The following is a 27,712-nucleotide window of genomic DNA, read 5'->3' as shown; positions in this document are numbered from 1 at the left end:
TTCAGTTCAGACCCTTAACATTAATCAATACGGCAGTTATTTCATTTTCTCGTTTGTACCTTGGGCCGCCTCATTCAATAATGTGGTAATGTGGCCCACTGCCGCACACACGGGCAGCCACTCCATGGAACCGTCCAACATGTATTCAGATTGTATCTTCCTATTCCTATTTTTCTTTTTTTCCTTTTTTACCTTCACACCAGCACACAACAAAACAGCCACTCAAACGTCATTTCCCAGAGTATTGTCACTACCACTGTCATGAGCGCACACACACACACACACAGATATGAGGCCGAAGCGATCCGAGCTTCATCCCGGATAAAACAGACACAACACTTTTCCGCCTCCGCTTAATGAAGAGCTGCAAATACAAGCAAACTCCTCACTGATCCATTCCATAACACACTCCACCTGGCAGAACATCAATACCCAATCTGCACACACGGGCACGCACTGCTAGAGGTGGTTTTAGCGGCTGTATTTTTTTTTTTTCTTCCTGAAAGCGATGATAGGCAATACGTTGCAATGAATGTGAACGTGATTAGTTAATTATGTGCTTTCAGGGGGAAATTGAGGAGCGCTTGTGAATGTTTGGTGCAGAGGAGATTCACGATGAGCTGAAGAGGCTTTCTCCTGCCGGTGTGTGTGTCTGTGTGTGTGTGTGTGTGTGTAAAGTGTAGGTAATGTCTGATGAAGTCGTAAGAAATGCTTTGCTGTGTTTCTGACAAAAAAAAAAAGAGGCGCGTGTGATTGCACGTGGTGTGTTTTATTGGTAACATCTAACAGTGTGGGTGTGAAGGTAATATTCTCCTGCCTCGGTGACATGCGTAGTACGCACACATGTGATGCACATGCACTATGTCAAACATGTAATTGGTTTTCAGAGGTAGTTTTTTTTTCTTTACAGCTCTTTTCCATTTCATGGCTGTCTTCTCTGTAGAATTTGACATTTATGCCTGTCTGTTCTGCTCTGTTCTGTTCTGGATACACACAGAATAACACACTCAGTGTTCATGCAGTGAACAATCAGAGGCACAATTAAGCACACACACACACACTTATCTCCTTAGTGGAAAAAGAGCCGTAAAGAGTCAGAACTTCATGTCAAAATCACTTCCATTCGCTTTTGACAAACAACACACAGAAACACATACATGTGCCCTCCCCCCCCACCCTCTCATCAGAGGTGAAATCGGGCAGTTATCATTGTGAAGTCCATCCCTACTTGCCATGCCCTGAAACCTGTCTCTCTCTCTATCTGTCCCTCTCTGTCACACACACACACACACAGACTGATACACCACACACAACACAGGCCCCTTGTGGAGATAAATGTGACCGGCAGTCCTCACCCCCAGCAGAAGAAAATCCAATTCTCTTTCACTTTTATCCCTGAGACTAATGTTACTGTCATAGAAGACACCACCACCAGAGACCAGCCAAACTGTGTGTGTGTGTGTGTGTGTGTGTTGCAGTGAGATAGTGAATTCATTTAAGGTGATGTATTGCTGTCTTTACCTACAATTTCACTGTAGGCCTTGGTGTTGTTTCCATGACAGGCTTTTGACCTTTTCTCATCTTCTCTTTTCCAACTTTTTTTTTCCCTCTTCCTTATCTTTTAACCATTTTTGCTTCTTATCTTAAAATTATAATCACTACAAATTATTTTATAAATATCTTTCTTCCACTCGCCTTTATCTCTCCCCCAAGTTCTGTCCCGGCATCTCCAAGGTCTGATTGGGGAAATGTGACCTATTCATCACAAAGAAGTGACATAGTCTGTGTGTTTACAACCACCAACCGACCAACCGGACACCCACAACTGCACACAGCACGTTTATTGGGACGGCTGAACCGCAGTGTGGGGGGTGGGGGGGGGGGGGCGGGGGTACCTCGGGAGAACTGTTTTGTTGGGCGTGTGTGTGTGTAAGATTGCAGGTACTTTGTTAATCATTTGTAAGGCCCACCAGATGCCATGCCGTGGACCAAAGTGCATGGACCTGTCAGTCAACCGCCCCTCCATCGAGCCCACATGCGCACCAACACACCCATGAGCCGTGCAGGTGCACAGCGATCCGACCACAACCCCCTTTCCCGTTGGGGCTGATTAGTATTCATGAGATCTCGGGAGGCCCCTTGTACACACACACGCAGGCACCCACCCGCACACACATATTCTAGTGGATTGGTCCATTCTAATTATCTCCTGGCATTTATGGAGAGGGCTGATTAGAAGCTGTCAGTGTGACTGATGACGACACGCCATGTAATCCCCCAGAGAAAGACAGAGAGACGGAAAGGAGGGCCGGTCACAGCTGTGGACGCCACCACTTCTCTGGCCTCGTCTCGTAGTTTGCGTCTTTTCTTCCTCTTAATTATGTTTCAACTCACAGCTGCCTCGTCGTGTGTCTGCTCTGTCTTTTAGGTAAGCCAGTGATGATCATCACAGAGTTCATGGAAAACGGATCCCTGGACACTTTCCTCAAGGTGAGTTGCGGCTCAGATGGAGGGAAACACATCACTCACATCACTCACACCTGCCCCAAGTTCAGGGCAGCAAATCCTCCAAAGGTCCACGTGTAAAGTGTTTCGGCTGTGAGGTGTCGGATACTGTTGAACTCAATCTGTGGAGAATTCTATCTGCAAAGCTTGAGAGTGCACCAAGGCTTTAGGTTTCGTCAGTGTTTAACTCCAAGTGCTTTGAGTCATATTTTTCATGTATTCATCAAATAAAGAGGGTATACGATACATTTTAATGATGAGAAGCCTTTAGTGCTTAACAGATAAAGTGTGTGCAGCATATCTTCATTCGTTAGTACCGTAAAAAGTAGTAGACTAATTGTGTTTTATGAAAATATGCCATCAGTAAACCCATGAGAGTATCCATGACACACACGTGCACTAGTCTTTTCTTCAGGTGAGCTCTATGTGCAGCCTCCATTACAACATGTTTGATTGCTGCTCTATTAAATACACTGTGTCCACGTCCCCGAGCACAAAACAGCAGCAGACTGCTGACAAACGCATAATAAAGCAAATAAAGGGTATTGCTTTGTGTGCAATATACGCTCCGTTCGAGGCGTATGAGCATAAACCGCTCCATTCAAATGCAATTCAACACCACCAGTCACACGATTAACAGGCAAGGACGCGTCAAAATGAGATTTGAAATATAGCAATGCCGTCATGACAGACCAGAGAAATGCTCCCAGCAGAGACGTTATTGTATGAAAGAGAATAATTACAATAAATGTTTAAAAGAGCAAGAGACGGAACAGTTTTGAAATGTATACGCATACGAAAATTAAGGTTAAATAAAAGATTTTAAGAAAATCAGATGAAGGCGACATAAAGACAAGAGTTAGAACATTCAGTATGCTATGGCACACAAAACAACACAAGTATATCAATAATGTCAAATATGTGATGCATGATCCTGTTCGCACACAATATGAAGCAGAAGTGACTGACACTTTTGCATACACTGTTCCCGTCCTTGTGTGTGTGTGTGTGTGTGTGTGTCTCCCTGATTCATATTCACAGTTGCTTGTCAGCCGCTAAAATCACTGCAGTGCTCTAAAGCCATTAAAGCCTGCGATCATAGGCCCATCGTTAAACAGACACCAATCCCATCAGTGGCACTGAAAGCAGACCAAATGAAGTTTGACAGCATGAAAAAAAAAGAAAAAATGTCTTAAGCAGGTCTTAAAATACACACGCCCACACATACACGGGTATTTACATGTTGTGTATTAAAGTGTATATTATAATGAGGGTCATAGAGAGGGTTCCGCAGTGGCTCAATACAATTATCGTATCACTTTTATGGGTTTTACAGCTCATCCGTGCTCCTGGCATCCATATGTCTTTAATTATCCCGACCATTTATCAAGCAGCTCTCCCTCAGAAATAACAATCTGCCTCCCCTTGTCTGCCTTTTTATCTTGTCCCTTTTTTCTCTTTAAATCTTTAAATCCCCCTTTATCAGTTCCGAGGCACAGATTTGGTTGACGTCCCCCGAAAACAGGACTGATTTTGACCTTTTCCTGTTGGTCTCCACCTCCACGTCTAACCCCTGTGTCTTGCATTTGTCTGTTCTCCGTCTTTCCCTGCCCTGCCCACCCTTCCTCCTCCTTCCTGGCAAAGGCACTGTGGTGGGCAGATTGATAGAGGAAGTCTGTAGGTTTGTTAGACAGTCCAATCAATCAGCATCTCACAAAACCACCGGCTAATTAACTTACTCCACAGCTGCTGAGGGAGAGACAGCAAAAGAGCGATAGAGGACGGGGGACGCAGGGGGTGCACAGATGCAGAAGGATGAAGCAAGACAGATAGATGGATAGATAGAGACTGTATCAAAGTAATACGGAGTCCTCTCTGTCTGAGACAGAGATTGAGGAGAGAGATAGAGAAGGATGGAAAGAACAAAGAGGTAGAGGGAAGACAGAAGGATGATATAACAGAGAGAAGGTGACTGATAACATGGACAGCTTTTTAACGGGGACTGTTGGCCCAGAGCAGAAATAATTGACAGAGGAAGGTGAGCTGGACTGCCATCGATCAACAGGCTCTTCTCTCTGCCAAAGAGCGCTCACATCTGAAATCCCGTGAGCTCTTTTTGGCACGTGGTCAGTGTCAGAGTCAGAAAGTTTGGTCTGTTCTGTCATATCCAATTCTCTACACGTTGTTTTTGTTTGGTTTTTTTTCCCCCCCTTTTGTTTTGTTTTTGTTATCCTCAATTGATCCATGAAAGGAAAGCATTTATCTTCTGCTCGCCACCCCCAGAGAGAGGTTAAAGTGCAGAGTTAGCAGGGGCTGGAAGGGATCCAGAGTAGGCCTGAACCGTCACTTCTAGCTGAGGTTGCTAAAGGGGGCCCAACACTTATCACAGTGCCACCCATGCTGCAGCACCATGTCAGCGTTTACTCTGCGCACTCTGCATTAATTCATCTTTCTCCTTGTCCAGAAACATGACGGCCAGTTCACGGTGATCCAGCTGGTCGGCATGCTGCGTGGCATCGCCTCGGGCATGAAGTACCTGTCAGACATGAGCTACGTTCACAGAGACCTGGCCGCGCGGAACATTCTGGTCAACAGCAACCTGGTGTGTAAGGTGTCCGACTTTGGCCTGAGTCGGGTTCTGGAGGACGACCCAGAGGCCGCCTACACGACGAGGGTGAGACACGCTTTCACAGGCTCCTTCTGTCATAAAGAAATATTGTTTCTGATCACAGTTCATTCCCCTCTACATTACTGTTCCACACACAAAGGTCAGCACACGGAAGGTTTTTTAGCCATTACACACAGAGTTTTACTTTTTCAAGCACAGGCTGCACCAGGGACTTTTAGCTACATTTACAATGTTTATGATATTGGTATTCTTAGGTTCCAAATTTGATATTTAGAATATCAAACGTGTTAAAAAAGAAACTTGACAGCTGGCAGGTCCAGTTGATCATCACACAGGGTCATCTCGACTGTAATCAGTCTTACCTCACAGGCCTTTTGTCATTTTTGTTACGGCTAACAACATCTTTCATCCGACTTACTGTACATCATCAACGCATGTTGTCAATATAGTTCAGATTGAACTCAATGAGGTGTACATTTCAATAAAAACGAAATAAAAAAAAATACACACATGAATGAACAGCGGCAGCGTAATATATTGTGATAAATGACGGGACTTTCTATTTACTTTGAACATACACAGGAACAGTCTCTTCACCACATGGTCAATCAAAATAAAAGCTAAGTAAGTCTCGTTTAGAGATTTATGTGTAACAGTCAGTCAGTTTGCCAAGTTTTAATTGTCAAAGAGTTATTTGTCGCACTCTTTGTTACTCCCGTTTGTGGATCATGTTTCTGTAATTACACGCTAAAGTTATAAGGCGTTTTTGGTTTTTTTTTGTAATATCTTTCTGCCTATATACAGCATGTTGGAGGGAGAGCAGCCTTTGATAACATCACATCCTCTCACAGCACTCTGAGAGAATGAAGAAACTCAAACATCAGTGACTTTAACCACGGCAGAGTAACTCATCTAGAATGCCCACAAGGAGATGGCATTATTCATATTCATAGGAAGCGTTGGGGATGTTATTTTTAATATGGCATTAGCATTGCCCTGGGAGGAGTGTATCAGCCGCTGACTGCTCTATTGCAATCACACACACATCCCGACTGATGTCAGGAAACTGAGATGAAGAGCTGCAGGCATGGAGGGCGGAGGGAGAGGGAGAGGCCAGGGAGGAGATGAAGAAGAGACAGGGAGAGAGGAGTGGATATCAAATAAGACTGAGATCTAGGGAGGCAGGGAGGGAGAGAATAAGGGAAGACGGCATAAGGATCCAGTGAGAGCAGTTAAGAGCAAAAAAGGAGATTGTGTAGGGGTGAAAAAGGGGGCGGTGGAAACAAAAGTACAGTGCTGAGTGACTTGGCAACTTTGTCTTTTATTTGACTTTGACCAAACAGAGATGGGTAATGCTAGGTGGCAGCTGCCGCATTTTAAAAGAGCCGAGCCGAGCCCTATAGAGGTATGGTCTGTGTGCAGAGAGAGAGAGGGAGAGAGGGAGAAGAGGAGGGAAGGGCTATCTGGCTGCCTATTGTGTGTGTATACAGTGGGTATTATGAAATCCTTTTGATCTGTGCATCAACAATAAAGGCAGATGCAGCGAGGAGGAAGATAGGACAATGATGGCAGAAGACAGTCAAGTGCAAGAATAAAGACGGAGGCAAAAGTCATCTTCTGATGTGGGCATATTACTGAAGAGTGCTGTTGTCAAGCCAGTGTATAATCTCACCCCTGCTGTTATTGATGGCACCAGGCCACTTGGCAGGCGCCGTCTTACATTTTGCTTTGTCAGATCTGCCCTTGATTTACTGCAACACTTAGTGTGACACACACCAATAAAACAACCTTCAAATATTTACACTATTTAGACAGGAAATATAGAACATTTAGTTCGAGGCGACATCGCCGCGATGCCAATAATTTGCTGACGCTGATGCAAACCATTCGCAGGGAGGGAAGATCCCCATCAGATGGACGGCGCCAGAGGCCATAGCGTACAGGAAGTTCACGTCAGCCAGCGATGTGTGGAGTTACGGCATTGTCATGTGGGAGGTGATTTCGTATGGAGAGAGACCCTACTGGGAGATGTCCAACCAGGATGTGAGTTCCAAACACACGCCTCATGTCTCACTTACAGTGTGAATTACATCATGTTCCAAGCTGGGTTATTCTTTATATAACTGCAATGTCTTCAACTTTACTATGTGAAGTTCCTTGAGACGAGCGCGGGACCATTAATTGCTCTGAAATCGAAAAGCGCAATTAGCAATTAGCACATTGCAAAGGCTGCGACTGGATTGTTTCGACTGTTCCATGTTCCCTGCAAATTAAAAATAATTATGTCACACGTTTATTTATATCTTCGACATTGCAGTCGAGTTCCAGTGTGTAGAATCCAGGAACAGAATATGTGAATATTTCAAAGTTTTCATCCATGGAATCTTGAGCGATTCCGCTGGTTGCAATAGGCACCTTTTCCACAACTAGACACGAGTTCCAGTGTGTAGAATCCAGGAACAGAATATGTGAATATTTCAAAGTTTTCATCCATGGAATCTTGAGCGATTCCGCTGGTTGCAATAGGCACCTTTTCCACAACTAGACACGAGACAGTGTCTCATAGACCCTTTCATTGTATACAAACATTCCAAGCCTAGCGAGAATGCGTGCGCAGTTTGGGGTCAGAAAACGTCACAACAGGTAAGCTAATAGCATGTACGTCAATGGTCCTGCACCGAATAATTCTGAATATATTCTTTCGTTGCCGATTAAGGACCGCGAACAATAGCTAAATAAATTAGTACTAGCCGACGGCAATAGTCTGCCTGACCCAGCTTCCATAAAAGATTGGTTAGATGATATTAGCAAGTGGCCAGATATCCAGTGGCCAGATATTCATAGATGAACCTAGCCCGTACACGCGAGAAAATCTATGCACATACAAGTCTCACCATGTTTACTTGTCAGTGCGCTAGCCGGCCGGCAGCTAACTACATGTGTATGTGAACTGACCGACGGAAACTTCATATCTGCCTCTGTCCCTGTAGGTGATCAAAGCAATAGATGAAGGCTACCGTCTTCCCGCTCCGATGGACTGTCCGGTGGTGTTGCACCAGCTCATGTTGGACTGCTGGGAGAAGGGACGTAGCGACAGGCCAAAGTTTGGACAGATTGTCACAATCCTGGACAAGCTCATCAGAAACCCAGCCAGCCTGAGAGAGCTGGCCAACAGCTCAGCATGGTCAGTGGGTGAAAGTGTTTCAATTAAAACTGTGAATTTAACCTTTTCAGACATCTAACCTAGAGATACTTTGAATGGATTGTAGAATGGACACAATCACTGCCTTAAGTCTATTATTTCAATGTCAATCTTGAAAAAGGTACAAAGAAAAAAAAAGTATCTTATCTTTTTTCAGTGAGATATAAAGATATAAATATAGGTTTGAGGTCTGGCTAATATGGCACTTTTCCCACTATGCAGTTCTAGCATGACTGTGAGTGGGTGTGGCTCAACTCTGCCACACCCACTGATTGCCTGTGGGTGTGGCAGTGGGACATGCGACACAGGAATCAAACCGAACAATGCCGAACTCTAGATCAGTTAAAAATACTTTTTTTAAAAGATCCAGAAAAGTGTTAATCTCCAACTTTTAGCAAAGAAATCTCTCTAAAATCTCTATATTTAGAACTGCATCATGGAAAAGCTCCATAATTTAGTTTGCAACGTTCACTTTGGACATCCAGCCTTCCCAGCTGTATTACGCATAATACACAAGAGTCATTATTTACACATTTAAATTTCACATCCCAAGCATTTGGCCAATGATCTAAGAAAGACCAGCAGACTACAGTGTGCAAGATTTTGGTTGCTTTCAGAAGAAATACAGGACACACTAAAACATCAACAAGGGTCTGCACTTTGCACACATTCCATCAACAATATGCCCAGAAAGCAGAGTCTTAAAAAAACAGGACCTATATAATCAATGTAAAGGCTTAAAGCAAAAACAGCAGAATATGTAAATGCAATTAAATTAGTCCCATATATGCATGGTATTAATTATGTTTGAGCATGAAAATGAATAAACACAGACATAATTCATAACAATTTGTAATAATAGGATGTCTTTCATGCTGCAGAATTTAGATCCAGCACCATAAATGAGCATTAACTGGCTCCTGACAGTATTTGAAACTATCATGAACACGCTTACAGCTGTCATTTACAGTTTCATGCTTCAAGAACATGTCATTGAGTTGAAAACTCAATTGCCAACAGGATGAAATGTCACTGAGTTGAGTGTGCTTCATATTCCAGTAGGGAGGATCTGTCCACCCCAGAGTTCAGTGTGACCTCAGTGGATGAGTGGTTGGAGGCCATCAAGATGGGCCAGTATAAGGAGAACTTTTCCAGTGCTGGATATGTCAGTTTGGATTCAATCCTCTACATCAGTGTCAGGTACAGGAGCTAATCTCTCACCGTTGTTAAATAGAAACTAAATTTTGCTAAATTCCGCTCGAGTATGATTTTAAATTAAAGCTGCAGTGTGTCACGTTTGAATATAAACAAATGTCTGTGAAATCCAAACCACTGTCTCGTGAGTCCACAAAATGCACATCAGTCTCTACGTGAAAAGTTTGCAGCTTAAAAAAACACTCCCTGCATCCACCCGCCCCTGCACTGCCGGTGTATACGGGACAGATGCTCCCTCAGTGAGGATTGACAGTATTGCTGGACAGCATGTAAATAATGTGATATCGTTTCCGTCCATAAAGACCAAACCGAGGCAGAACAGAAACATCCAACAAGAAAAATCACCAAAATGCATGCACTGCAGCTTCAAATGTGTGAATTGACATAAGAATCTCATCTTATCGCCATAAAATTCAAAGTTTTTTCTCTTTTCTGTCTTCCTCTTAGTGAACTGACGAAGATGGAAGTGACTCTGGCTGGTCACCAGAAGAAGATTTTGTCCAGTGTGCAGAGTTTGCAAACCCAGGGGACACACGTCCAAGTATAACAGTGTGCACATAAACACAGTGAGCCAAAATGGATGCACCTCTGAGGACGTTCACCCCCCCACCCCCCCTGCAAAATGGAGTTGAAATGGATAATCTCTGCTTGGGGCGTCCATTGATTTTACGGCACACTGGGACGGAGACAACATTGACGCTTGACTCCTTCACCTTCTCGCAACCGTCTCGCAGTTTCACCCGCCCGCCCCCTTCCTTGGGCACGACCAGCTTTAGCACTCAAGAGTCCCACCATTACGCAGCAACTGGGAGACACACCATGTCAAACGTCCCAGGTCATTTTACATCATATCAGCTCGACAAAAGAAGAGGAACAAAAACAAATTTAACGTTTTAAAAAAAAAAAATGACCGAAAAAAAGAACAAAAAAAAAAAAAAAGATTATAATACCATCACTGTCTGTGAGGTGTACATTTGGTTTCTACTGTCATTCTTTTGAGTTTCCACCTTGAAGAGGTAAAAAGGGTCAGAAGATATGTATATGTGTAGATATATGTTTATATGGGCTGTGTATCCCACACTTCTAGAAATGGACCTAACGTTTGTATTGGTGGTGAGGTTTATATCACTCAACCTTAATATGAGTTATTACCTGGTACTTTTAAGGCCCTTTCCATTGCTCTCTGTATGTAGAAAGCCAATGAATGAGCCACGATTCTGAATGAGATGAATGTGTGAGGGAATGGAAAATCTGGACCTTCATGAAAGATGGAAGTATGACTCGTTCACATAGCGTATTTGACCAGGAAAAGGGCTTCCCTGGCAACTGCTTTCAGACACACTTCCACAGCAACTACACCCAGGGCACTTTTTCCTCACGTGTCTGCACTTATGGAGTAACTTAGTGCAGCGTAACAGCTTAGGGTGGAGATAGCACAGAGATATTTTTTACTCTTCCAGAACTGTCTATTCCAATCAACATTGTCTGTTACGTGGTTACAGTCTCATGTTGTTGGGGATATTTCAGCAGCCCAAGAGTTTGCCTTCCTATGATTCAGGTGTGTTGATAAAGAAATGTATTGTGTTCTGTGGGGAGCAAATGAGATACAAAGGTTATGATAGAGATGACGCTGTTAAGAAAGTGTAACTTGTTTTTTGCCCAGTGTTGTGCCATGTAGAGTTTAGTAAAACGGAAATGTTAATCTGGGCAACATACCAACACATAGACTGTACGTAAAAATGCACATAGTCTTTCACTTCCAAAACTAACTCCCGCTCTGAAGCCTCAACAATCACAATTTGACTCGCACCATGACGGTTTCTGCAACAAAAAGATCCGACGTCACCACCATTCGGGACGGCACCAGCGGTCAATTACACTGGTGTCCATGTGCCGTTCTTTATCATCTGTTTTCCTCTCAGTGGGGACGTGATTTCCAAAATTGACATTATGCTAATGAGACCACTAACTCCTCAGGAAAAGGTTTACTGATGTTAGAAATCAAGTGAGAAGTGGGGTTATTTTCACCGTAGACTTCCATTGAAACAAAGATCCATTTGCAACCAGTGGAGATGCCCCCTGGTGGCTTTTGAGTATTATGCTACTGTCCAGAAGAATATGTCCAGTCTTATTTACGGTCTATGTTCTACCACTATTATTCCTTTTTTTTTCCCCTTTCATCAGCTCCCCTGACTGGATGCTTCCAAAAAGGCCAGTCATAATATAAAATAGTGGCCAGCAGTGCCACTAAGTGAGGGCTCAATTGAAATGATTTGTCTCACTCTCTTCCTCAGTCATGCCAAGCGATTTCAAGCGGCCCTTACTTTCGACCCCTAAACAAATTTACATTACAGCAAAAAAAAAGAAAAAAAAAAAAAAGCAAAGTGATTGGTTTTGTGGTTTTTCCTCGTCAGAACGAAACAGCCGCTTATCTCGCTAATTGCAGAGTTACACATGATGGGAACCTGTTTGCGTGCACTGCCTTTCAGGCACTGAACCTGCTTTTAGTCTAAACCCCAAACCCAGTTTTAATATATGTGGTACTCTATAGGACCAACAGATGACATTAAGTATAGTATATATGATTGTATCATAGTGTAAAATATGTACAGCGTTGATTTACAATGTTAGAATGTTTGTAATGATAGCGATGATGATGATGATGATGAAGATGATGACGACTATGGTGTACTTTTATTGTGAAAAAGAGATTTCTGAAGTACTTGTTCAGCAGCAGATCGTACGGGAGGGCTTATTCGTTGGTCTGAACAAAGGAATGTAGCATGGCGCGAAGCTTCAGCTTTGATTGACAGATGACAGTGACTGCAGTTCATACCATAGCGTTACAATGAGTAGAACGTTATTCCACTTACCGATACACTGGCATACCGTCTCGGGGCAGTAATTACATGCACATTTTAAGCCTGAAAATCCCTCTCTGCTACGAGGAGGGGGAAGTCAAAAGCAGTGAGGCTGCGATGAGACGAGAGAAATCCTCCAATCACATTTGAGCCAAAACTGAATATTTGTTAAACCCCTTTCCCCAAAAGAGCAACGGTGCAGCTGTAATTAAACATTTGTACCTCGTCACAGCAGACCTGTCAAGCTCATACCACAGTCAACTGTGTTGTGGTAAGAAAAAGACTTGGTTCAGTATGTGATAATAAATAGTTTTAGGGCAGGAGGGAAGCCCTGCACCTCAACAAAAAGGCTTTTTTTATTGGATTGGCTCGATAATGGCATGGGAAATGTATTTCAGGACAGAATGAGGTTAATTTATTGCAAAAAAAAAAAAAAATTCTAGAAATAAAATTCCTTCCTCCCAAATCTCTTTACTGTGTCAAAAAGGCTAACAGGAAAACTAAAATTCAGGCAAAGAGAAATGGTGATTCTACTCATGCTAACGCTATGATTTCACTCTAGCGGACTACCCTTGACCGCTGGCCTTTTAGATGCCTTATTTACTGAGCTATTGTTGTTTTTCGTTGCCCTATCATGGTGATATTAAGAGTAAAGTGTATGTACAGGTACTATTTATCTGTGTTCTTAAGATGACCTCACGCCAACACCCTGGTTTTGTGACATCCCTCAGAGAGAACCCCCCCCCCCCCCCCACTCCCAACAGCATTTTCACATTTTCTTCTCAAATCTCTTACAGCAGGAAAACAAGTGCTAATAATGGCTGTGATTTGTCAAAGTCAAAACACTATGTCAAATATCACCCAAAAATCTGGGTAGACGAGCTTCTTCAACACTCCCATTTTAGACATTTAAAAATACAGGAGCCACTTTGGTGTCAGCTCTCAAAATCCTGCAGGTCTGTGCCACTATCCACCCCATAAAAGTGAAATGTGTCGGTTGCTTTGCTTGATCTGGAATATGACGTTTCTCCATGTCCCCGACGGTCTGTATTGTAAATCTTCATGAGTGACTCTCATTTGAGGCTTTCTCTTTTCTCGACTCCCTCCCTCGCCCTCTTTCTTTGGCCATCGTACAGTGCTTCTTTGTCCCCATGCCAGTTTCCTCTGCGTTGCTTGTTGTAAAGGGTGTAGGCATTCTAATGTCTTTCATGTTGCTGTAATAAATATGCTAATATTTCTAATTTCTCACCTGACGCCTGCAGTGTCTTTTTCTCTTCACACACACACACACACACACACACACTGCGGAAACAGCCTCTGCACGTCATGCTGCATATACACTAGGACTCACATCATGAGTACCATCATTTCAAATTAAAAGTCAACTGATATGAATTCGTAACAAGATCATTGTAATTATTTTTTTATGTTTTTTTAAGTTACTCATTTCTGTTTCAGTGATAATCTGCAATTAAAGGATAGCTCTTCCTCGATGTTGACAGTAGTGGTAACGTTTCCATTCTTCAATGGAAAATTATGGCCAGGTCTACAACCACATATTTATCTTGTGTGTGTGTTTGTGTGTCTGCGTGTGTGTGTGTGTGTGTGTGTGTGTGTGTGTTCCCTACCAATATAATTCTGTCTCAGGGGAGAAGGAGGGTCAACATCTCCTGGCCTTGGTTAACCCCTTAATGCACTGGCCCAGTGGCTGTCACTCTATGTTACCACCATTACACCTCATTTAGCTCATCATATGAGGCTCCATATGCCCCTATCGCTCGCCCCCTCCGTCTATATTTTTAGCACGCACATCTATGTATACAAAAAAAAAATAATAATTTCAGGGCTGTTTTCTCAGTATCTCCCTCCTCCCACTGCCCTGCTCTTAATCTTTCTGCTGGCCTTGGGTAGCATGGATATTTTTTTTTTTCCTTCCCATTCCAATCCATCCTCTGCAGACAGACATAGTGGCCACTCCTCTGACCTTGAATACCACATTATCTCCTTCTTCCCATAGCTTTCTAATTTTCCATCCATCCAGAGGTTTTCTCCTCATGCAGCCCCTTTTTTTGAGGTCCATTACCTGTTTCTGCCCCCACTGCTACCATCACTGGGCTTCCCTTCACTATTAAAGGCCAATCCATAACTTTGGGCTTTCGGCTCCAGCTGTCTCAACAGGGAGAATGTCACCCCACGTATTTACTCGGGCTAACATGGGGGGGCGACCAAGAGCCAGAGTCTTAGGCGATTGATTCGTCATGCAGCTGCTATTGGCATCATGTGAAAAGGTCATGTGTCCCTATGGAGAACACTTTAAAAGGCCATTGGTGACTGATGAGCCTGTCATGTTTGCATCACATACACACACGAGCACTCACTCTGCCGTTCTCTCTCTCTCTCTGTCTCTCTATGACAAACACATTTAATCCCCCATGGGAAAGGTAACTGGGTCCCTGTCGTATGCTGTTGGTGTGTGGAGTGTCCCCCTCATGTGCAACAGCAGACGTTAAAATAACACAAGAGACCACTCTGCCACTGTGACCTCTGCTGGGGTCAACCATATGTGTGTGTGTGTGTTTTGAGTGTGTGACTCTCACCTCCGTGTGTCCCTCCGTTCAAACTTGGCGGGGATGTTCTGGAAACTGAAGAACTCAACGCATACAGCCTGGAAGTGCATCAGTCCATGAAGTAATTACTGCGTAGTCCAGCAGAGGGTGCTGTGAGCGCTGTCAGAAAAATAAGACAATGTTGTTTTGTTGTTTCTGAACCAAACGTTTTGTAACAATCAAACAACAATAAGTGTGTGCGTATGTGTGTGTCAAAGGAATGGCTTGACACACAATATTCATTCAAACATGAACCTCATGTGTAAAGGAGAGAGTGGTGGGAGTATTAAAGCCAAGATACAATCTGAACCAGAGGTAAGATTTCATCACTTGGTGGGTTAAATTTGCTTGAGTTCCTGCTTCGTCGCTTAAGACTACATTGCGTGTTCTCTCTAATCAAATATGGCCAAGTTCAGGCAGGCTCAGTGTTTCCCAGTCCACACACACACACACACACACACACATGCACAAGCACACGCATATCAGTCCTCTTCTGTCTCATGAGGTTTTAGTTTGCTATCAAAGCGATTTCCTGTCTCAAATTTTCATCAGTAATCAAAGTTCCTGATTGAATTTGAAAAGTGAGCCCGGCTGTATAAATCACATTACATGCCTCACTCCCATCATGCCTGCTCTCATCGGCCACAGGAATGAGACGCTACCCCGGGTGTACGTCGGCGTCCAGGTCTGAGCGTGTGTGTGTTTCCTCAATCAGAGGGAAAAGAAGAGCGAGTTGTCTCTCAACTAGAAAGGCTGTCTACCTGCTAGTCTACATGCCCATGTGCCATTGGGCAAGACACTTAACCCCGCGTTGCTCCCGACAGCTGTGGCCGGCAGCGTGTGAATGGGTAAGAAATATGAATGCTAGAAAATGCACTGCATCAAGGTGGTCATCAAGACGAGAAAAGCGCTTTATAAACACAAACCATTCACCATTTACATACACACGAGTCCTCCTGTAGTCAGCTCTGATACTATTGCCGTTCACAAAGATCAGACCGAGGCAGAATAATAATAATAACATCAACAACAACAACAGAAATCACCAAAAGTTAAGCACAGGAGCTTTAAATAGACGTCCACTGAGAGTAAATCAGCACGGGTACTGTGTCTGTAATAAACTGCCCTCACTACCGAGAATCAGTAACAGATTTCAAAATGGAGCAGAGGCAGATAGTGTATGAAGAGAGCAAGAGGAGAGGAGGATAAACTGTGTCTGAGACTGAAAAGAAAAGTGAAGGAAAACGTGGATGGGTTTGGCTGGACGGAGATAATATTGACCACATAATCCCTTACAGATGTGGAAATCACAGTTTAATGCCTGGCAGACGTGACATGCTGAACTGCTATTGGACGACTCGGGGGGGGGGCGCGCGGGGGGTCAAACTCGCTCCAATTCACGTGCTATTGTTGGAGAAAAGATGATGAAAATCTAAATTTAGAGAGAAAATAGAAAGACAACATCTGCTCCTCTATAAGTGACACAGACAGACACACACGGGCTGTGTTTCCAGAGTTATATAGAAGACTTTGTGTACACGACAATGCAAGGGTAACAATATTGATGACACCTTTATTGTTCAAGAAAATCAAGAACTCGTTCCTTCTGCGAGATCCTGCTCTGAATCCTGTGTGCGATGAGACATGAGTGTTCTTTTGTTCATGCCAAGTGTTTATGTGTGGCTCCTATCCGGTATAATCAAATGCAGTCCCTGAAGTGCCATCAATCAAGCTTCAGTGTTTCAGGGTAGGAGTGGAGAAACCGCAGCTATCCGGTGCTGAGGCTGAGCTGTTTTAGTGTCGGTGGATGCCAGAGAGACGTCTTCCAAAGCGAAGACACGGGTAGAAACTAAGCGGCGTACATTATGTGGCTCGTCAGAAATGTGGTTCCTCTCAAAGTACTGGGTAATGTCTTGGCTGCTTCTATGGCGTTCATGTGATGGTATTGTGTGTGGCGGTGCACGCTCACACTCCCCATCACCCTATTCTTCTACTCATGATTTGCTACAAGACGTATATTTGTTTCGCTTGGTTTCTTATCTGAGCTGCATGTAAAGCAACGGTCGTTGGTGTAGGTGGTGTTGTACTTAGATATGAACACTGATGCAACGATATCATATGGATTTGTCAGACAACAGAATCACTGTGTCATTGTCATAGAACGCTTCTATATTAACATACACATGCCATAATATCAAGATAATGGCATAACCAAAAAGAATCGAGTTGCAGACTCTAGAACAAAGACATATTAAAAAAAAAAATTAAGTTGCTTACATTACTCCATACATAAAACTAAATATTGATTAATATAAAATAATATTAATTTGAGGGGATACACAGTAGGTGCCTTTGCAGCAAGAAGACCCGGGTTTCGAGCCTCAGTTGGAACAAGTTTGCATGATCTCCCCCGTGTGTGCGTGGGTTTCCTCCGGGTTCCTCCCACAGTCAGGGATTTATCTGTCAGGGATTAGGTAAATTGGTCATTCTAAATTGACCATAGGTGTGAGAGTGAATGGTTGCTTGTGTCTATGTGGCCCTGCGATGGACTGGCGAACTGTCCGGGGTGTGACCCCGCCTATCGAACCTATGTCAGCTGAGATTGGCACAGCACCCCCCGTGACGGTAGAAGATAGATGGATGGATTAATATAACTCTAAGACATGTATGGTTGTTACATTTAAGCCATTGCCAAATAAGTTCTCATAACGCCGATTAATCAGTTCGACAAAGCTCCCTCTGTGTTTACTCAGTATAGTGAGTGTTTCCCGTGTCTCCCGTGTCATGCCCGACAGAGACAACAGCAACATAGCGCTAAAAGTGAGGCCGCAAACATTTGAGGTATGTCTGAAAGTGCCAAGGAGCTAACATGAATACATTCAGAAGTGAAATCTACAATCTAAAAAAAATGCCGAATGGATGTTTAGCAATGTGATGGGAGAAATGGTAAATGGGCAACAAGCAGACATTATGTGGAGGCGTCTGCAGTGTTTTTGTAATTACTCAGGCTTCCTCAGGGGGTGACAGGAGTTACTCAGCGTCTAGCCAAAAATATGTGAGCCATTATGACCTTCAGGGGAAAATCCTCGTCAGAAGCCTCAGAAGACAAAGATGTTTGGCAGGTCACTATCATACAATAATAACCATTTTAAAAGAAACACGCTCAAGATATGGGTTGTGTTTTTCCAGAGTTGCGAGTGGAAGGCATTTGCGAGCGTTTTCATTGTGGTTTGGAAAGACTTGAAACTAAAAGGTCTCCCAAGAGCGTCGTTGGACGGAAAATGACAGCGAAGCAGAGGCTCATCCATATTGTCATGTTATGTCTGGCACTCGGATTGTAGGAACATATGAAGGACACAAAAGCTGAGAGGGTCGTTATGGAGTCCAACAAAAAGACAAGCGCATGCTCTCTTTCCTTCTACAATCCAAACACCACCTTTACTTTACACAGTAACACTCTCATTTACGTCAAAACTTTAACTTTCTTTCTTACTATTACTTGTAGAAATAATGACCAAATGTGCAGTGTCATTGTGTCTCTCAGAACTTTATACAGTAGACCCAGTTAACACTGCAAATTAAGGTCATTTTGAATGATTACTGCTAAATAAATACTACATTACATTCTTATTTTTTAGCTCTGGACCTTGCACAGTTGTGAGACAAATGTAAGTGTTCAGTGTTCTTCTCGTCCATAACATTTCATTTATGGTTGACGGTGTGTTGACGGTGTGTTGACCTGCATATGACAAAATAAACAAATGTGAATCTGAAAAACACTCACAAACCTTATACAGAGCAAATGAAGGACCAAAATGCTGCAGACACTCAATAAGATGAATAAAGTAAACTGGCAAGATGGTCAAATTGTTTAAGTTTAAGTCAAAATACAGTTGGTTTGTATGTAGAACCACAATCACACACTGAGCACACATCATGACAGCTGATGTTTAAAAAAGAAAAGACAAATGCATAAAAAAGAAAAGACAAATTTGAAGCTTTTCTCTGGGACTCTACCTTCATGTCACCTCTCTGTTATATATATATATATATATGTATATGAAGGATTGTTTGTTTATGTCATTAAACCAGAGCATTTTGTTTGTTTATGTGTTTACATGCGGTATAAAGTGCCACCACACGGCTAAAGGCTGAGGCTCTACATCAGCCGCACGCTCACTAACAGAGGTTTGACCCAAATAACGGCGTAATTTATGAAGGCTTTTAGGCTCCTAGGCAGCCATGGAAATAGAACAGAAAATAATGCGAGTCCGACCGTGCCTATTCACTTCAGTTTATGTCCTCGTCTTTTACTGGGCCACATGTCTGTGGTTCTTAATGATACAGAGACAGTAAACACAATGTTAATGGACGCCCAGGTTTACAGCGATGTGTTCAGCTGCAGATGCACAGCTGTGTGCTCAATTATGGCCGTGCTCACAACAAGAATACTAAACTGGTTCAGTTACTGATAGGCATGATGAGAAACACAGATTCAATCACAAAAAAAAAAACAGGAAAAAAAAAAAGGAGAGGCATGTGAGAGATGGATGGATGGATGGATGGAGGAGAAGGAGAGACGGACTGAAGCGCGGAGATCATTAGTACTCCCCCGTAAGGCGTTGGCCCCAGGCAGGGTTCAAGGCTGGAATGGACCGTTAGCGGCTTCTGGAGGAGATGACGTCCGAGGCACATTCAGAGGAAGAGTTAAGACATCCAGAGCACACTAAGGTGTCTGTGTGTGTGTGTGTGTGTAATCCTGCGCGCTACACTGCTGTGCTGCAGTGGGTCATTTCCCTCAGTGTTTAAGGTTGGAGATGTAGCTTTAAGGATCAGACGACTGTCACAGCTCCACAGATCAGAGCACGGCGGAGCAGAGGGCACAGACAGGCGAATAAGGTGACTTTACATGTGACTTTACGCACACAAGATTCCTTTGGGCAGTAACACATTACATTAGTGTAATATTATTACTTTAGCCAGTAGCTAGAAATGTAAGGGATTACTATTTAGAAAACAGTTATTACTACTACACTTACTAAGCAAAAATACCACTGAGTGGTTGTGTTACTAGATCTTGATTTGTTTGATGGGAGAGACAGATTTTTTCAGTAAATTACTCTTCATTGCATTCACAAAAGAAGTTCAGTACATAACGAGTAATCTAACCCATTACCTTTGATACCAAGTAATAACTAAAGCAATTATGTTACTAATAAAGTAATTGTATTGCTGATGTTTTTAAAGGGGTCATAAAAGTAACTTTTCTCTTTTCCTCTCTATTTCTCCTGATTATGTCACACATAATTGAAATTTTACAAACAACATAAATCCACACGGGTGTTTCCAGTTTTTTTTTTTATACCAGTGCCAGTGATCACCATCTGCACTGAAAAACTAACAGTATAAACGGTGGACACCTAAATGACAGGAAAACAGCCAAAACCTCTTTCTCAGGCGGCAAACTATACTGTGCACCAGTGCCAACATCTGGCCAGGACCGTGACAGGTATTTAGTTACAAAAAAACTACTGACTATAATGTGTAACTTTAACGTCCGCCAGCTTCACAAGGCTCTATCTGTGTTTCTCAGAATAGCGTCAAGTCCAGATGGACGAAACAGCAACACTGCGCTAGTAAAGCGAGATGGCTGCAAAACAGGTTGAAGTATGACTGGAACACAAAAAGGTCAGAGGATATAGCGCACTTACACTCAGGCAAAATAAAACTGATTCATATGCTTCATATGCTTTTAATGATCACAATGACACTGGTCTTCTTTTTACAGATTTACCCTACAGCCATTGGTAGACTCACGGTCAAAACATAGGAGGAGAAGATAGAGGGAGACCAAAAGAGGGGGGTAAAAAAAACAAAACACGAGTGTTGAAGAGACAGAGAGCGGAGACAACTTGTGCATTCGCATGTTTTTCTCAGACTTATCATCGTGCAAATGAGTTGCTGCTTTCCGCTGATAAGGTCAGCTGTCAGTCTAGACTTATTTAAAATTGTGGATGAGCACAAACAGACACTGCTGTGTGCACAAACTGATCCTCTAAGCTGATAGCACATCATTGCAGCACATACAGCTATTCACAAATCCAGTTGCGGGTCCCACAAACACATTTATTTAGTGTGTCGTGATGAAAGCAAACTAACGTTCATCCTTGTATTTGAAAGTGTAGCATTGAGGCACTCAATTCTACAAATGACAAGGCTAATGCTCTACTTCTTTTTTTTTTTCAGTTCTATACTTGCATTAGCCAAATTGTTTCCAACACTCTTTGAATTCACTGAAATCCATGTTTCTATTGAAGGTAACGGGCCGTTTCATGAGTTGCCTTTTAATCAATTGTGTTTGAATTTGAAAAACACGACAAATACCCTTGTACATGCTCTTCTATCATCAATAAAAATGCCAGCACTCCACTGTTGGCACTGCAGATATTTCACCTTAAAAGCCTCGTTGAAAAAACAGAAACACTGGAGTGCTTTTACTTCATTTCAGGGAGGAGATTCCAGGGATTTGGAATCGCACAGAAGCTCACGTGACTTAACGCCGATTCAGAATATAAACAGACATGGAGGAAGACTGTTGGCGTCCTTCATCAGTTAAGAGCTGTTTCGTGTGCAATGTTTTGTGCTGATAAACAGAAAAGAATCAACTTGGCTTGTAGCTAAGTATCTGTTACCTGGTAGACTCGCTCTCATTGGTTAACGCCGAGGTTCCGGTCACGCCCCCATCGCTGTTCAGTCGTAAAATTCAAACATGTTTAATACTTGTGATTTGAAATCTGGAAGACTCCATGGCGCTAAAATCGCGTCTCGTAATCCCTGCACTCTATAGGATGATTTGTCCAGATAATCTGTTTACGTCAGCCTAAAATCGGAACGGCACCCACAATTATCAGAAGGGCCAGAAATCTGGTAAATAATCCCTGTGGGGCGGGCTTAAGTGACACATGTGACAGATAAAGGCAGTGACGCACTGAAAAGCCAGAGAGGAGCAGTCACGTAATCAGGAAGTGAGCCAAAGCCCGACATCATCAAACTATCTTTTATTATTGTTTTGACTGAGAGACAAAGCACTCGTGGCAGACATTACATACTGGCTTTTCCTTTTCTTTTTTTTCCCCCAGTTTTAAAACCCAATGAGTCTTAAACTGTCAAATTCAATTGCGCGTTACAGTTCACCCCGACGGGATCAACTGTCTGTCTCGGTCGTGCAGTGCAACAATAACACCAACAGTGGAGAGAAACGCTGCTGTGTACAGGTGCCAGCAACTGTCATTCTGACATATTCATTCTGACTACGGCAACGAGGCTGCATAAAAGGTATTGCCAAAAGCTGAGCGTTTGTTAAATGAAGATGAATGTGATGGTTTGGAATGAAGGTGATATTTTATTTAGGATCAGATGCTCTCTGTTTGGTAATGCAACAGCCACTCTCACAACAACATGACAGCTCTGGGAAATGGATATTGATTAGAGAAGGTTGATGCTTCTTTTTTTTTTTTTCCCCCTCCCTGGTTTCTTCTTTTCTTTTTTTTTCTTACACTCCCTTCATCTCTGCCTCTCTTGCTGTTTTTAATACTCTGCCTCTCTCCCCAGCTGTCTCCGAATTTCCCTCCCTCTGTCTGTCGCTCTCTGTTTGTTGTCGAGGCGTAATGTGTGATGCATGATAAAGCATGATGGATGGTTAGAGTGCAACTCAGAGCCTTGCACCTGAAGCTCAGGTTTAAGAGGAAAACCTGATCAAATTTCAGTCATGTACGTTCAATTTTGTGAGTTGAACGTGTGCGTGCGTGTGTGTGTGTGTGTGTGTGTGTGTGTGTAGGACAGAGAGAGCCAACAAGAACACAAAGAACAAAGATCTGTCAGTGTACATGAAGGAGAAAGGAGCTTTGCAGGACCGAAGCCTTTACGATGAAATTGTTTTCAGCACAGTTAATGCAATACAGTGAAGGCAACCTATTATATATTATATCAGCTGTGAGCCCACCAACTAGTGGATTAAATAAAACAGCTACAACTATAGAAATGCTGGCATTGTTGTTTTACACAAAGGAATCATATAATTGTAATTTTATTCCAAACTGCAAGAGATAGCTTTGTTCAATACGCTTTATCAATCCAACAGTATTTGACTGCAAAATCAATTCTTCTATCTCTGTTTTGTACCTACTGTATCTGTATGTGGTCAATGTGCTTCCCTGCTGCTGCCATAGGCACAGACAATCAAAACTACAGCTGCTGAGCAGATGTGAGATTCTTATGAAAAAAATTAAATGAATTATTATACCTGCATACATGTACACGTTTATTCTGAGGATTTGTATATATACCCATAAATCTCAAATACCAGAATACCAATCCTTTCCCAACCCGGTCCAGTCACTTTTTTGGCTCAAATAAACACATGTAAGATATAATATTTGGTTTTTCTGACGCTAAAAGCTCCATATTGTTCATTAACTTTGACTGTGTTTTGGTACCGGGTAGGTGGTCTGCTGTGGAACCTGGAAACAACAACAAGACTGATGAGAATTAAGCAAACTCTAGAGCCCCAGGTCAGAAAACCTGAATAATTAACCAAGAGAATTCACTACATAGAGCTGGTTATAATTACAGAGTTGGGTTCCATATTCAAGCATTACCTTTTACCTTTAACATGCAGTCACGTGATCCATACTGTAGTGTATCATTGAATGTAACGTATTGATAACAAAAATTGGAATCATAACCACTTAATTTGATGGTTTATCTCCTGGGGACCCTTTTTTTTAAATGTTTGTTTTTGGCCCTAAATTGCAAGTAATTCTCCTTAATGTGAACATGAAAGCAGACGTTTGTAACCACATCATGATTAATTCAAGCAAACACCTGCTCACGGAATGGAAAGGTGAGACGGAGTCTTGGCAGAACCTGCCGACAGAATCTGTTGTGTTTCTGTCGTGCACTCTGCAGTCGGCGGTGGCATCGTTAACATTCCAAACTCGACCTCCCGTGTACCTGCACACGCACACACGCACGCACACACACACACACACACACACACACGCGCACACGCGCACACTCTCTCTCTCAGCCTCTGCAGTGCTCTGGTATCATCCTCTGTGCCCATGCAGCCTCATTAACATTCCGCTCTGATCCTTGATGATAGCGTCTCCTGAGCAAACACAGCCACATGGTGATGAGGATTATGGCTTTTGACAAGGCTAATTAATACAGACCTAACCACGGCAATCAATGCCATTGATTCAACATGCTATGGAAATTAATGACTGCCAGAAGGTTAAGGGTTAATTGTCTTATAGAACATCTTGATAGACCTTTAAATGCATCTAAGGCTCACTCTTTTGTCATTCTGTGTTCCTGTGTTCGCCGTTCAAGCGACATTTGACCCCAACGGCGCCGCCCACAATCAGGGTCGCTGTAGCATGAGCAACATAGGTGGTTTGCCAAGGGTGCAGCTACAAAAACGCCACAAGCTTCATTTTCATTTCATTTACTGCAACGACCCAAAACACATGCAGGAGGAGAGACGAGCTGCATATTCACAAACGCCGGCAAGTCCCAAAACGCCGGCAAGTCCCAAAACATCGGCAAGTCCCAAAACATCGGCAAGTCCCAAAACGCCGGCAAGTCCCAAAACATCGGCAAGTCCCAAAACGCCGGCAAGTCTCAAAACATTTGCCATTTGCCAGGAAACACAACTGTTCAGTAGCAGATAGCTGTAGCAATATTTCGCAATATTCCATCGTGATGTCGCAATAAAGATATTCATGACGATATTTCACAGAATTTCAAACGTACACGTGCTTGTCTTGTTATGGAACAATGTATACTTCAGTATAACGGCATATTTATGATGCAAATAAATCTATGTCAAAACCAGAGAAATAAATCTAAAATTAAGTCAATAATAACACAGACAACTGTAATTAAAACACCAAACAGGCATAGACATATACATACTGTATGTAATTAATAATGTAATTTAACTGAGGGGAATACATTTAATACTGTGTCTTATTATTACTATTATTAAAAAAAATAGTGCTAGCAAAAATATTTAGTATTAAATTGTGTTTAAACTAATTAATATTAAGTGGTGGGCCGCATGTAATCGATTGGGGGGGCGAATATGGCCCGCGGGCCGCCAGTTTGACTCCACTGTATTAGAATGTATACCATCACAGAAGCAGAGAGAATGAACCAAGCCATTGAACTTGTTTCCTACAAAATGTACTTTTAAGGGTTAGAGGGGGAAAAAATCACCCAGACAAAATGGTTGATGATTCCAAAAGAACTACTACTATTATTTGTGATTTTCCTTTTTTGTTAAATAAAATAAAAAAACGCCCTTGATTTATTAATAAAATTATAGTTGAGCGTAGCAGGCCCATTTTTTTCCCCTGGCACAATCAGACCTTAGTAAGAAGAAAATGTCCGACAGTTTTGTTGGTGTTAAAACCTCCGATAGCTTTTCTGACACTGTAACTACAGCGTTCCGCCAAATTCTCTCCTGTGTAGACACTTGAAGGCAGCTCACTTTCACAGTGGTCACTTGTCAGCCGACTGATTTACTGCCCACACTTTTCACACTCCTTCACACTCTTCTAGAGCTCATAATTTGTGAGAGGCGCGATTCTTGGCTGTTTGACGGATTTTGTCCTTCGTTCAAAGTTGGACTGGCCATCAGCAGTATATAGCAGGATATAGCAGGACACATTTCAGGGAGACAGTGTGAATCTCGTTCCATACGTCTGTCATTTGGGGTGAACGCAGGACTGAGTGCAGACTGCACATGACTTAGCAACATACATTATTTATTCTACCCATTAAAAACATGGGGATCCAACACAGAGAAGACCTTCTCCTCATCTATGAATGAAGGGTTCATTTTTGTGGTAATGAAAACAACAATTTAGATGATTGTACACTTTAAATGTTTATATTCCATTTCTTAACTCAAATAATAAGCTCAACTATTTTAGCATCTATATTGCTGACCATTGTTGTATTAGCAGTAGAAAATATGGTGTGGTGAGGTGTGTTGTTCCTCTGTGAGCCTCTGGTAGTGTTTTTTTTTTTTTTTTGCCGATGTTTAAATCTTAAGTTTAACTACACTCTGCTGCAACTTCCCCCTCAGCTATGTTTCCCTTCCCCAGCTGTCTTGTCTTCTGTACTCTGCTCTGGGCATCTGCTTCACAACCAAGAGGAACAAGATGGAAAAGTAAGGAGCAGACTACTGTAAGGGCATGCTGCCCAGGAGCGAGGCTTTGATCAGCTCTCCGAGTCAAACACACTTTAACCACCACCTGGATTTAAGCCCGGGTGTATAACTCGCCTTCTCACCTCCTGCAACGTAGCAACGGCGGGAGGAAAATAAGACGTTCATATCGCAACAGAAACGTCTTCATCTCTCTACCTCAGTGCAATTGCCTCACACATTGTATTTTATGCAGTTATTTTTTGAAACTGATTTCAGATTTAATCATTTACTGGATGAAGAAAGAATTATATTAACTCCTCTCCACATGAGGATGATCATTGTTATTTGTGAAAGTCTTTCTCCTCACTATTATCATTTACCGTGCATCACAGGCATTCATTGTGACATTTCAAGTCAGAGAATTATCTTCTTCTGTGATGGTCTCAGTGTAATGGTCAGAGCATTTCTATATTACTTACAAAAAAGTAATTCTTCCTGCCTTGCGCCATCAGGATTTGTATCTGTGTCAACACTATGGCAACCACCACTACACCTACTCCACAATGAGTACTGTAGGTGTAGTGAAAGAGCATTTGCTCAAAAAGCAGCCACATTATGACCAATGCTCCATGCACGTGCTGAATGATTTTGGGGAAAAAAAACGAATCGCTGTTTTCATGCAACTGCGCAACGATGTAAAATGATTACACGACACAGTAAAATATTACGTAAAAAAAAATGATGAATTGCTTCCACCATTTATGAATATTTTTAATTACATAGAACAATTGTTAACCGCACGACTAAACTGCAGCTAATTGGCATTGTTTTAAAGCGTGATACTGAGCTGAGAGTGAGCCATCGTTACACACCGATTCCATGCACCACGTGTGAGCTCTATACTGTTCAAGAGAAGACGGTCATAGTGGCATACATGTAATTCAAACTACATATACATTACATTGTAAATGATGGAGCTAGAATAGCTGCTGCTCTGACCTTATAACGCTTTACGGTGTGAATACAGAATCATCCGTGTGTTGAGATTATGCTTTCTCATGAATAGGTAATCGTTAAGATTTAAGAAAGTCTTTGACATTTTAAAAAAATGTACAAGATCATGTACAGGCAGAGACACGCCGTGTTCCATTTTAGTGAGTGTCATCTTTTATAATCCTGTCTGAATCTGTGGATGTGTTCTTGTCAGTGTGAATGTGTGTGTGTGTATAATCACCAGGGGTCCTTGTCAGAGAAAGGCCAGGGAGGGTCACTGAGGTGCTAAAGTGGACAGTGTGAATCAGACAGAGGTGACAGAGAGAGAGAGGACTCCAGTGACATTTGCACAGTGGGGACCAGCCATCACAGCAGACCTGCGCTGATATCCACGCACACACAGCCAGTGATGAATGTGTGAATTCAAGTATTGACACTTCTCCGTCCATGACATTCTCGCCCTTTTGTCTAATTCTAATGTGA

At 42.6% G+C, this 27,712-nt stretch overlaps 1 protein-coding gene and 1 long non-coding RNA gene across 3 annotated transcripts in view; one reads left to right on the top strand and one right to left on the bottom strand.

The window, feature by feature from the left end:
* The window catches only part of epha4b (eph receptor A4b), a 73,077-nt gene extending 59,417 nt beyond the window's left edge, over positions 1-13,660 (top strand). Inside the window, exons 14-19 of one of the 2 annotated variants that reach the window (XM_058645494.1) lie at positions 2,429-2,490; positions 4,970-5,179; positions 7,028-7,177; positions 8,125-8,318; positions 9,396-9,536; positions 9,999-13,660. In XM_058645494.1, coding sequence (XP_058501477.1) covers positions 2,429-2,490; positions 4,970-5,179; positions 7,028-7,177; positions 8,125-8,318; positions 9,396-9,536; positions 9,999-10,098 — 857 coding nt within the window. In that variant the 3' untranslated portion in view covers positions 10,099-13,660. The remainder of the gene's footprint in view (positions 1-2,428; positions 2,491-4,969; positions 5,180-7,027; positions 7,178-8,124; positions 8,319-9,395; positions 9,537-9,998) is intronic. The other variant, XM_058645502.1, reaches the window with a different exon arrangement.
* The window catches only part of LOC131470040 (uncharacterized), a 129,712-nt gene that overhangs the window by 37,955 nt on the left and 64,045 nt on the right, over positions 1-27,712 (bottom strand). The window contains exon 4 of the long non-coding RNA XR_009241857.1: positions 15,010-15,138. This is a non-coding gene — a long non-coding RNA (uncharacterized LOC131470040). The remainder of the gene's footprint in view (positions 1-15,009; positions 15,139-27,712) is intronic.

Source organism: Solea solea, chromosome 1 (assembly GCF_958295425.1).
Source record: "Solea solea chromosome 1, fSolSol10.1, whole genome shotgun sequence".
Taxonomy (NCBI): Eukaryota; Metazoa; Chordata; class Actinopteri; order Pleuronectiformes; family Soleidae; genus Solea; species Solea solea.
The sequence above is the reverse complement of the archived record's forward strand: the minus strand, read 5'-3'. Positions and strand labels throughout refer to the sequence as shown.